This window comes from Arvicola amphibius, chromosome X, assembly GCF_903992535.2.
Source record: "Arvicola amphibius chromosome X, mArvAmp1.2, whole genome shotgun sequence".
In the NCBI taxonomy this organism is placed as follows: domain Eukaryota; kingdom Metazoa; phylum Chordata; class Mammalia; order Rodentia; family Cricetidae; genus Arvicola; species Arvicola amphibius.
Window position 1 is genome coordinate 68,088,879 of NC_052065.1, and position 12,949 is coordinate 68,101,827.

At 35.6% G+C, this 12,949-nt stretch overlaps 1 protein-coding gene across 1 annotated transcript in view; it reads right to left on the reverse strand.

Moving 5' to 3' along the window:
- Brwd3 (bromodomain and WD repeat domain containing 3) overlaps positions 1-12,949 on the reverse strand; it is a 108,802-nt gene that overhangs the window by 49,796 nt on the left and 46,057 nt on the right. Inside the window, exons 9-14 of the mRNA XM_038316391.2 lie at positions 11,144-11,244; positions 10,604-10,674; positions 9,106-9,206; positions 6,667-6,707; positions 2,505-2,609; positions 1,155-1,308 (exon numbers count right to left, since the gene is read on the reverse strand). Coding sequence (XP_038172319.1) covers positions 1,155-1,308; positions 2,505-2,609; positions 6,667-6,707; positions 9,106-9,206; positions 10,604-10,674; positions 11,144-11,244 — 573 coding nt within the window. The remainder of the gene's footprint in view (positions 1-1,154; positions 1,309-2,504; positions 2,610-6,666; positions 6,708-9,105; positions 9,207-10,603; positions 10,675-11,143; positions 11,245-12,949) is intronic.

A 12,949-nucleotide genomic window follows, 5' to 3' on the forward strand; every position in this document is an offset into this window, starting at 1 on the left:
TTTAGTGGGTTCCCCTGTCATGACCTTAACCCCCTGGCTTCTACAATCCCTCCTTCCTCTTTTCAATGGGATTCTGGGTGCTCAGCCCAGTGCTTGTCTATGGGTCTCTGCATCTGCTTCCATCAGTTACTGGATAAAGGCCCTCTGATGAAAATTAGGGTGGTCATCAATCTGATTACAGGAGATGGCCAGTTCAGGCTACCTGCCCACTGTTGATATGAGTCTTCTCTGGGGTCATCTTTGTGAATTTCTGGGAGTTTTCCTGGCACAAGGTTTCTACCTGACCCTTAAATGCCCCCCACCAATCAAGACATCTCTTTCAATATTCTCCCCTCCATCCACTCCCCTAAGCCAATTCCTCATGTTCCCATCCCCAGCGGCCCCCAGTCTACCCAGGAGATCTCTTATATTTCCCCTTCCCAGAGCAATCCATGTGTCCCTGTCCCACTTTGTCCCCTCCTTGTTACCTGGCCTCTCTGGGGCTATGGACTGTAGCATGGCTATCCTTTACATATGTGTGACAGTTGTGCAGCTTGACCTATTCATGGGACTCCTACCTATTCCCCATGCGGGGTTATCTCGCCCAGCCTTAATACAAAGAGAAGTGCTCAGTCCTACCTCAATCAGATATACCATGCTTTGTTGACACCCATGGGAGACCTGCCCCTTTCAGAACAGAAACTGAGGAGGAGTTGTTGCGGGGGAGAGGCTGAGATATGAAATGAATGAATAAATGTAATTAATAACAAAAAATCATTCCTGTTATCAGTGGTAGATATCTATATCTATATCTATCTATCTATCTATCTATCTATCTATCTATGTAGATAGATAGATAGATAGATAGATAGATATAGATATATATAATGTATTAGTCCTATCTGGCAGATGTACCAAAAGATCCCCAAAATATTCTCCAAAGGCTATTAAGTCACAGAAAGGAAAGTAAAACTTAAATGTCTTATTCCTAGAATAATGTAATTTGACCCTTTTCATTCTTTTTGGGAACAAGGTCTCATTACAAGGCCCACACTGGTCTCAAACTCCAGGTTCAAGTATTCTTCATAGCTCAGTCTTCTAAGTGTTGGACCTACTACATGCCAGTGCATTAGGCTTAAATTGCTTCTTCTCCTACAAAAAAGTATAATACTTACAGACAAAGTATGAAGAAGTTGCCCTGTGACAGAATTCCAAACTTTCAAAAGGAAATTGTTCACTGCAGTAATAACAGTGGTGTCGTAACGATCCCAAGCCACCATTGTCACCTTCAGCTTAGTGACTTTGTCTTCTGCGGAGGTCAAATTATTCCTGAAGCAGAAATTTGAAGTATGTGTATCTTGCATATTTTAACAAAGGTAAACACAAAGCAGCAAACGATGACAAAATTTTCTAGAGGATGCAAATGATTAGATAAAATAATCTAAAGAGTATTCATGAAAAAAACTGTACCTCATCATAGAATACTACCCATAAACTGATGGCAGTGAAGGTTAAAAATTATTGTAGGTAAATAGTAGTGGTTAGCTTTTTGTCAATTGGACACAAGCTTGAGTCACATGGGAAAATGAAATCTCAGTTGGGAAAATGCCTCCATTAGGTCTTTAGGTAAGACTGTAGGGCATTTTCTTGACTAACCATTGATATGGGAGGCCCCAACCACCTCTGCACAGGTGGTCCTGAGTAAGAAAGCAGGCTGAGCAAGCTATGGAGAACAAGTCTAAGTAAGTAGTGTTTGACATGGCTTCTGCTTCAGTTCCTGCCTTCAGGTATCTTGCCTTGAGTTCTTCAGTGACGGAGTATGACTTGGGAGTTGTATGTAGAAATAAGGCTCTTTCCCCCCCCAAGTTCCTTTTGGCTATGATGGTTAATCACAGTGATAAAAACCAAGCTAATATAATAGTTACTTGGAAGCACATGAAATTGAGAACAGGAAGAACTCTATATCTTACAAAGTAAAATTCACAATATGATCGTGTTGGTTGACAGACAATAAAAAATGTACAATGATTATATTATCCCCTTCAATATTACTTTTAAAAACAATAGGCGTTGCAAATAAGTATCAAGAAATTTGTTTACTTAAATGACCATGACATTAATACTACCTGTCTATGACTATAAAGTCACTTTGTTTAATAAGGTAGTCAATTTAAAGGTCAAACATGAATAAATCAAATTATTTTAAAGAGAGTGACATATCTTCTAATAAGCAATAAGGTGATGAAAGCAGATGCTGATTAAATGCTAACAATATGAAATACAAGGGAGACCTCAGTAATCAAGAGTAAAAGGTAAACTTATTATATAGCATTCGGCAATGTTCTAGTCAATCAACAGCAAAGGAACAGTTGCTAAGAGACTGAATCAAAGTATAAATTTCATGGCTAGTGATTAATTTCAAACTATTTACAAACACGAAAATTATATTCATTATTAACTATAGGGCAATGCAAAAGACGGTATGCCATGAGAGACCCCCTGAAATATCTAATACCCATTCTTACCCACTCATTTTAGTAGCCATATCTAGCACTATACTCTTCCATTCCTGTTGTTGATATTGCCATATTCTTGCTGTTCCATCTCTACTTCCACTAACAAATCTTAAACTGGAAAAAAAAAGTTAAAATAGCCTTGTTATTTTTCTAAAACTCATCACATTTTCCTGATTATAAAATGAATAACCTTCATACACTGCTGGGATATATAAAACAGTACACTGATTTTAGAAAACAGTTTGGCAATTCCTAAAATGCTAAACATAAAATTACCTTTCTACCTAGCGTTCCTATTCCAGGTACATATCCACTAAAATAAATAAAAACAATAGTCCATCTAAAACATGTATGTGAAGAGTCAGAGAACATTCAGTAATCCCCAAACCAGAAACAAAGGAAATGTTTATCAGGGGATAAAGAAAATATGACATTCATATAACAGACTATTACTCAATAATGAAAACTGATGCATTCTGTAATGTGGGTGAATACTGAATATACAAGTACGTTTACTAACAAAGAGAGGAACAGTTGCCCAGTGCCGGGAAAGAGTGATGATAGGCGTGAAGATTCACAGCTAAAGGGAATGAGCATCTATAAGGTTAAAGAACATGTTTGTTCAAAGATTAACACTGAAGGTTGTACAACACTATAAATATGCAGGATGTTTCATTATGAGCTACTGTTAAAAGTAGATGTGTTTACCCACAAGTTTGATACTGTATTTGTTCTACTATTTCAGACACGCATTTAAACCAAACATGCTTGTATGTCTGTCTGTTGCACTCAAGAAGATGAGGAAGATCACATGTTCAAGGCCTGCATGAGCTACATACAAAGAGACTGTAGAAAAAAAATAAAAATCCATTGAAACATATATATATTGACCAATTTCCCCCTTAGGAAACAGAATCCTGCAATATGCAATATTGTTCTCATAGTTATATTTTGTAGATCTTAACTTATAATTATAAGTATAAACTATATCAATTTCAATAAGTGTTCAATTACATGGATGATATCAAAATTTACTTAATAAGGCTCATAACAATAATTACATTATGTGGTAGTTGAAAGAAAATGGCCCTCAAAGGGAATGGCAATATTAGAAGGTGTGGCTTTGTTAGAGTAGGTGTCTTGCTGGAGGAAGGGTGTCACTTTGGAGGTGAGTTTGAGGTCTTATATATGCTCAAGATACTACCCAGTGTCACAGACTGCTTCCTGTTGCCTACAAGATGCAGGACTCTCAGTCTACTTCTTGTTGCCTGCATGTCAGCATGTAGCAGCTCTTTCTGCAGCCTGTACACTGTCATGTCTGCCTGCACACCACCATGCTTCCCGTCTTGATGATAATGGACTGCACCTATGGAACTGTAAGCTGCCATCTCGATTAAATGTTTCTAAGAGTTGCCATAGTCAGGTCAGGGTGTCTCTTCACAGGAATAGAAACCCTAACTAAGGCACATTATTTTTACATTATAGCTTTAAACTGAATGCTATGAAGAACATCTCTAACTATCTTTGTACAATCTCATATATTGTACTGAGTTAAAACAGGTACATTTTAAAGCACTCTTAATGTGTACTGCCAAATTGTTTCCCAGTTTGAAAAAAAATAAGAATCTTAAGTTGTAAGAATCAATTTATAATCCTCAACATATTGAATATAAAATTTTTAATTATCTTGTAACTTTTAAGGAAAATTCTGTTAGTGATTTTAATTTACATTTTCTTATTGGTGAAATTGGATATTCTAAATAGGAACTGCTTATTTTTATACTAATAAAGAAAATGAGTACCAAGAATTTCAAGAATGAGCAAAGATTCACCTATGATCCTTCCTTAGAAAAAGCAAGTCAGTATTTTGATATTTCAGACATTCATCCATTCATATTTTACATGTTCTGTATACTTTTTACATTTTTAGACTTATATAAGATTTTTTTATGTATTGACTGTATTTTTTAAGTCTTAGTAACAATGTATTTGAAATACACATTTACAAATAGACAAGAATTAAAATTGCAGGTTCTTTCAGTAGGAAAAAAATAGTAATATGAGTTCTGGAGAGATGGCTCAGTGGTTAAGAAGGCCTCTAACTCCAAATGCACAAGATCTGACGAGATCTGATCCTCTCTGTGGACACTGTACTCAGATCCACATACCATCATTTAGAACACATACACACACAGAGAGAGAGGGGGGAGGGAGGGAGGGGAGGAGGGAGGGAGGGAGGGTTAAAAGTAAAAATAAGTGCTAGAGAGATGTCTCAGCAGTTAAGAGACCCAAGTTAAAGCACCATGTCAGAAGGCTCACAACCTCCAGTTAACTCCAGCTCCAGAGGACCTGATCTCTGTAGCCTCCTTAGGCACCCACGCAAATATGGATACTGATTCATGCATGCACAAACCCACACACACAATTAAAAATAAAACTAAATCTGAAAATATCACTAACTTATAGGAGCCTGAAGAGGAGGCTCAGCAGTTAAGAGTACTGCTGCTCTTCTAGAGGACCCGGAATTGGCTCTCAGCACCCATGTCATAAGACCTACGTCTGTTTATAATTCCAGCTCTGGGATCCAAGCCCTCTCCTGGTCTATGCAGACACCCACATATATGTGGTGAATACACACACACAAAAAAAAACATGTACACACCAATAAATAAAAAGATTTAAAAGTCATTTAAAAATAGTAATATGGTTAAATTTTATTTTAAGGTTTTGTCATTCTTAATATAGGTAAACCATAAACCATAATTATTTGCTTTTATAGTTCACAAAGATGGTCAAAATTCATTGTTCAAAAGTACTTAGAAATAAAATAGACACCCACAGAGTTGTCATGTGGGCATATAAATGTATGCTAACTTGATCTATTTTCTATCAAGTTTTAGACCAGCATAGACTATTACATTTAGGGGTCAGATATTTTAGAGGGTTCACGGCTATTTGTATATAAGGTCTAATTTTACAGAGATAGGGAATGTATCTTCTAAGTAGTAGAGACGAGTGAAAAAACATTGAGAGGATGTCAAAATAAATATAAAATCTGGAGCCCTTAGCAAAGGCTCCGAGTAAGGCACGAACCTTCAAGGCCAGATGAAACACAATTTAAAACAGAATCAGGAGGGAAAGAAAGGAAACAAAGATAAAAGAAAGGGAAAAAGAGACAAGAAGAAGGGAGATAGGACGTGAGGAGGGAAAAGAAGATAAGGTAGAAAGTAGGCAATGACATTTCCCACTAGGAATTATGTGAGGGAAAGCATAAGAAAAGCAAATAACACACAAAACAACTAGAGAACATACATGTACAGATTCACATGCGAAGGAATGTAGTTGTCTAAGTCAAGCTGTACAGAATTTGGAAATGTCATGTTGACATTTAAATTTTATTTCAGAGCAACAGAAAAAAGAAAATGCTTTAAAATTTCTGAATAGAACAAATATTTACTCATCAGAGACATACTAATCAAATACCACAATTCTTCACGAAGTTAGGTGGTGAAGAAAACAGAAAACACCAAGTAAACACAAAAGAACTCGGGAAGATGAGGAGCCGACAGTCTGTGGTCACTCCTGAGTTAAAAATCTCAATAAGAGATGAAGATATCAAGGAAGATAGACATGGACTTTGAACCTAAGTGACTGAACAAAATAGTTATTTTCTGCCTCGTTTCTGCCTCGTGCATGTGTCTGTGAAGTGAGAAGGAACTTTTGTCTAAAAGTTATTTTGTCTAAAGTTATCTCTCAAACAGCAGACAGCATCAGTACAGCCTGCTGCTGTTGCCAAAGAAGATACAAAGCAATCTCCCTGCCCACAAATGCATCTTTAAGGTTTTATCTTTAAAACTAGCAAAACAATTCAAGTCATGAAGATCATCTTTAAAAAACCTCTGTCCATCAGTGAAACTGGGGTACAATAAGGAATCCCCAGAACTGCAGAAGTTGAATTAGGATACAAACTCATTTCTAGGAATTAGTGCAGTGACTGCAAACTGGAGCTTAAGTCTGAGGAAGGTAATGTGAAGACAGACGCTTAGCCTAGAAAAGGGCTTCTAAAGGAGTTTCCCGAGAAGCCAGTGTCAGGATGTCAACCATAATGCTTTGGACTGAATAATAAAAAACATCAAATATTTCTTTATACAAATAAGTACTCCATATTTACCTGTCTCCGTTGTTACAGAACTGAACAGCAACAACTTTGTCCTAAAACACAGAACAGACTTTTGATTAAAATGAACTTACATGAAAAATAGTGTTCTTCCCCTAAATTTATACCCAAAAGCTTAGCTCTATTTAAATGATTTTCAATTCTAAAATAAAATCATTCTGCTTAAAAAAATAAATCGATGAAGCCTCTATCAAAGTGCAAACTAAGTAGGTTGGTGGCCTTCTGAAACCAACTAGATATAAACAAATCTGCCTGTAAATCATATCAAGATGCATAGCTCTGAATATTACATCCTCCCTAAGACAATACAGTAATAGAGGTCACCTTAAGACAACTGAGTTCAACGAAAGTTCCCAATTGTTTTATTTGTATAACTTCAGAAAAGACTATTTTCTTCTGTTTCTCCATGTGTCCTTTCAAACATTAAGCTGAAACTGATAACTCTTTGCACTTTCTTTGACAACAAAGCTTACTGCATCCACCTCACACACTGGGTAATCGTTTCACGATGTCCAGCTGTCAAGCTGCACTTTAACTTAACTTTTAATAAAACAATAGCAAATCCTTCATATTTTATGATTCTAATTTTTTATAAATTATTAAGCTATCTATATATCCACGTATGTCTAGTTTATATTGTTTTGTGGTGTCGATGTGCTATTTACTGATAAATTCGGAATCCTCACTGACAGTCGACCTCACTGATTTTAGATGTCCCTGAAGAAACAATGTAGCCGTAACAACCAACACGAGTGTTAAACCACTCATTCCAACGGGGGATTTTTTTTAACTTGTTAAAAATACTTCGGTGTTGCAAATCAAATTTTCTTCATTTCCCCCTTAACTTTTTTCCTACACACGTATTCTCTCCTCCCCCAACGGCTCTATGAACTAGACCGTGCTTGTATACACAGTGCAGAGGAATTGCCTTGTCATGCTTAGCTCAAATGGATTCTTACACTTAGTGGTCTCAGAATGAGACCTTTGAATATTTCTAAGATTTTCTCAGACAAAATTTAAATAAACTTCCAACATTTAGCATCTGGAATATGAAGCAGAAAGGTGAGAGCAAGCAGGATTTGGTATGTCTAAAACTGTACAGTTCTCAAAGGAAGAAATGCAAATGATCAATAAATATTTGAAAAGGTACTCGACATTCTTATCCATCAGGGACATGCAGACACAAACTGCATTAGGATTCCATCTCACTTCAGAATAGTCAGGATGGTTAAGACAGAGAAAACAAACAAACTACAAAAATGATGGCCAGGATATGAAGAAAAAAGGAACCCCTACGCTGCCGATGGGAATGTATAGTGTTATAGGCACTATGAAAACCAGTATAGACGTTTCTTGCAAATTTCAAAAGTAATACTACAATATAACCCATGTATACTACTCTTGTACATTCATATAAATGACTCTAAATCCACCTATTACAGACTTGGATATTCATGTCCATTGTGCATTACTCTTGGTAACTCGTAAGTGGAACTATCCTACATGTCCACCAACAGATGAATGGATAAAGAAAATGTGATACACATATATAATGTGATTCTGTCTATGCATAAAACAGAGCGAAATCTTCACATTTACAGGAAATTCGATGTAACTGGAGATCACTGTGTTTAGCTAAATAAACCAGGCATAGACTGTGAAATGTATTTTCTCTGATACATGGAATCTAAACACACATATGTATGGATGTGCATGATATGAAAGTAGAAAGAAGACTGTGAGAGAGGAGAAAGAGATTAAGTGCATGAGAGGAATAAGAGAGGGTAATGGAATATATGTAAAATTAAATGAAAAGAGAGGAAGGGAGGTATAGAAATGGGTTTTAATAAGAACAAAGTACAAGATCCATGTATGAAAATCATATATTCGAACTGATTTCTTTGTATGCTAAATAAAATATTAATAACAAAAATAAATGAAGACTGCTATTGCTAAGGAAGATTATATTCAATTGAGCCTTTCATGATACTGTGAAAACCATACAGAGCAACAAGCTCAATTCATAAAAGTATTTTTCATATGAATATACTTAAAATGTCTTTTAAGTATGTAAACTTTTTATGTACAGTCAAATAGGGCTCATCTTATGGACAAAATTATTAATTCCAAAATTCACATTTATTCTCATTACTAAAGCGACATCTTGCTGGGTGGTGGTGACGCACACCTTTAATTCCAGCACTTGGGAAGCAGAGGCAGGCAGATTTCTGAGTTTTAGGCCAGCCTGGTCTACAGAGCGAGTTCCAAGACAGGAAGGGCTGTTACACAGAGAAACCCTGTTGTGATAAACCATGAAGAAAAAAGAGACATCTTAAGTTAAAGGTTTTAATATTCATCTACACTAAAGTATGGTACAGATCAGAAAAGACAAAAGAGGGAGATAAAAGATTAAGTTTCTTATTTTGCTCTTACCGTATGTGATTCTAATTCCGCAATTTTCTCTGGTATCTCAGAACCCAAATAGTATATTCTAATAACATGGTCAGTGCTACCTGTTGTAATGAACATACCACCTAGAAGATTCAAAACAAAACAAAACACATAGTACCAAGGAGCTTCTTTTAGATCCATTTAATTCTTCACCTTGTATTAGTAACAAGCATTCAAGAAACACAAAACTGTCTTACAAATACTGATGTCATGCTAATATTTCAAAGAAAAGGAAATAAAATTGAAGAAAAACAGGAGAGTTGTATCAATTAACACAACTATAATTCTAGCTACTAGGGAGGCTAAGGCAGAAAGACCGTAAGCTAAAAGTTGGCTAGGGCTTCAGCGTGACTTCAAAGCCAGCCTCAGCAATTAAGTGAGATTTTGCATTCAAATAAGAAAGTAAAAGCCAATGAGACAGCTCAGTGCATTAAGGTGCTTGCTGTCAAGCCCTAAGGATCAAAGTTCAATCCTCAAAAAGCACGTGGTAGAGGGAGAAAACTAACTCCCAAATGCTGTACTTGGACCTACCCAAATGTGTCAGGACGTGCGCACGCACACACACACACACACACACCACACACACACACACACACACACACACACACACACACACACACACACACCACACATACACACACACACCCCACACACAATAAAAGAATAAAATGTTAAAAATTAAAGACCTCTGGCTGGGTGTGGTGGCACACATCTTTAATCCTAGCACTTGGGAGACAGAGACAGGCAGATCTCTGTGAGTTTCATGCCATCCTGGTCTACAAAGTGAGTTCCAGGATAGCCAGGGCTGTTACATAGAGAAACCCTGTCTCAGGGAAGAAAAAAAGACCCTTAAGGTTAAAAAAGCTAAAAATGAATAAATAAAAGTGAAAAAGTAGACAATTGTGGATATAGTTCAGTGTCTGAGGGATTGCCTTGCACATTCAAAGCCGTAGGTCCAATTCTCATTGCAATAAGAAACAAAGACAGAGAAAAAGATAAAAAGACTATGTAAATCAAATATACCTTTCACCTAAGAAAATTTACCAATTATAGAGTAAACATAGGCTTATTGATTAAAAACAGTAAATCAAAGCTTTTTAAGAATAACTATATTTTATATAGAAATACTATGCCAAAACTCTAAGAATATTTCTTACAATTATCTTATATATGAAGCCACAATTATGTACACATTCTGTAAAGTTAGGAACTTCCAGTTAACAAATATTTGAGCTAGTGACTGTTTATTCTTTGCCAAATAAAACCAGCATTATATAAAAATGTATTAAATTAAATTAAGAAAAATTATTACTAGGTGCTATTAATCAAACAGATTCATGTAGCATATAACAGATGGTTTACAACATTGCTATGGTTAACTTTCAGGCACACATTTTTTTCTTCTTCACAAAAAAATTTAAATCAATCTTTTATACATGGATGTTTTTGAGTACTCAAAGCATTAAATTTTGATACATACCAGAACTGAAAGATGAACAAGATATCTGAACTCCAGGTCTGGATCTCTCAGTAAATTTTACTGGGCGATCCCTATGAATAAATGAAATGTTTTTAATTCTATCAGGCTCATCTAATGGGCAAAAAAATCTTAGCACACTGATGAATATTGATCTACTCAATATCAGTATTACTTTTAAAAGCTAAAGGAAAGAAGTCAATAATGACTATTATCATAGATTCAGCTAAAAGTTTTTAAACCTCATAAATATAATTTATGTCAGATGTTGACAATAGTTTTGCAAACATTTTTATTTAATGCTATTATTACAAAATGTTCAAATACGTCTTACCACACTTTTCCATATGAATTTCATAGCCTCAATACTGACTTTATAAAAAATATTTTAAAATCTCTGAACATAAAAATAAATATGGATATAAATACACACTTGGAGCGCATTTACATTACATACTTCAATACATGAACAATAGTATCACCAAGGAATGAAGATATACAAATTGATTTTTCAAAAATTTCCTAAAATATATTTCTACTTACCTAAACTTCATTGTTTTTACATGCCATTGCCAGAAACATACTGTTCCATCAGCACCAGTAGAAGTGAGGTATCTAGTTGTGCCTTTAGTTGATGGACAAAACTGAAAAAGAATTCAAATCAAATATAAAGTTGTCCTGCTCAGACTATTTTTTGTACAAATATAACATATAAAGAAAACATTTAAGAATGTCAGCATCCGTGCAGTGAGATGGCTGAGTGAGTAAATGTGTTTGCCAAAATGCCTGAGGTTCTGAGTTTGAGTCACAGGGTCCAGACAGTAGATGGAGAGAACCGACTCCTGCAAGTTGCTCTGCCCTTCAAACATGCGCTGTAGCACATGCATGCCGGAAGCCTACATGCACACGCAAAACACACATACACACAAAGTGAAAAGAATTTCAGTATCTGGGTTTTTGTTGCTTACATTCCCTAGCTAAATGGACACTTATTAAACAATGTTAAACACCCAAACCCACAGAAAGCAGTAACTGAGGGGCTGGAGAGCTAATGGCTTAGGAGTTAATGCTTGCTGCTCTTCCAGAGGACCTACTTTTAGTTCTCAGCACCCACACTGGGTGCTTCACAACCTCTTAAAACTCCAGCTCCAGAGGATCCAATGCCTTCTTCTGGCCTCCACAGGCACTCTACACATATACACAGCACCCTTCCTCCTGCTCATATACACATAATAAAACTAAAACTAAAATCTTAAAAGTGAAAGTCAAAATTGAAACTGACATAAAACATTTCAGCACTTACTATTGTTCTAAATAATTTTAAATAATACTTTAAGATATTTTAATGGAGAATAAATTCAGAAACACATTACTAAGTTAAATCACAATTGTAGAAAATATATGTTCATAAGAACTATGGATTATTTTGAGATAAAATTTTGCTATGTAATCCTAGCTGTTTTCTATCTCACTATGTAGACTGGCTGGTCCTGCACTTGCCTCTGCATACAGAATGCTGGGATTAGAGGTGCATGCCGCCATACCTAGTTGATTTTGTCTTTTGAAAATTTAAATTATTCGTGATGGGCAGTGGGGAGCACACCTTTAATCCCAGCACTCGGGAGGGAGAGAGTCTTTATAATAATATACTTCTCAGACTCTGACTCTTGGTATTTTATATCTCCTCAAAAGAGAATCATAGAGAAGGGAAGAACCATCAGTCTCCAAGATGGCTAAGACAAGAAAAAGTTCAAAAGCAGATCATATTTTCCAGTATGGGTACGAATTTTAAAATCGAAACTGAAGGGCTGGGAGTGGTTCCATGGGAGAACACTTGCCTAACATGCACAAGGCCCTGGATTCAATCCCTAATACCAGAATTAAAATCCCAAATGGAGAAAATAATTTCCACTGAGATAATAATTAAGGATGAATATATCTGAGATTGATAAATATTTTGAACTCAAAGCAAAATAAATCAATAATTGTATATATTAAAATTAGTTCAATCTAAAGACTTAAATTTGAAATATTGTCCATTAATATGATCTATTAGTACCCAATAGATAAGCTAAAGAAAACCAGGATTCAGGTAGCATGCTTTTTACACTGTTTCAATTCTCAGATAAATAAATTTTTATTACAAAGCTTAATCGACAGTATAAAGCAAGAGTCAGCAAATTATGGACCATAGCTTGCTGACTATCTGTACAAATAAGATTTAATGGAACACAGTAACCTTATACAGTCTATAGCTATTTTTATCAATTGTAAGAAAAGAGTGATTTGACAAAGACTGCATACTCTGCAAAATCTAAAATATTTACCAATTAACTAGTCTGTGAATTT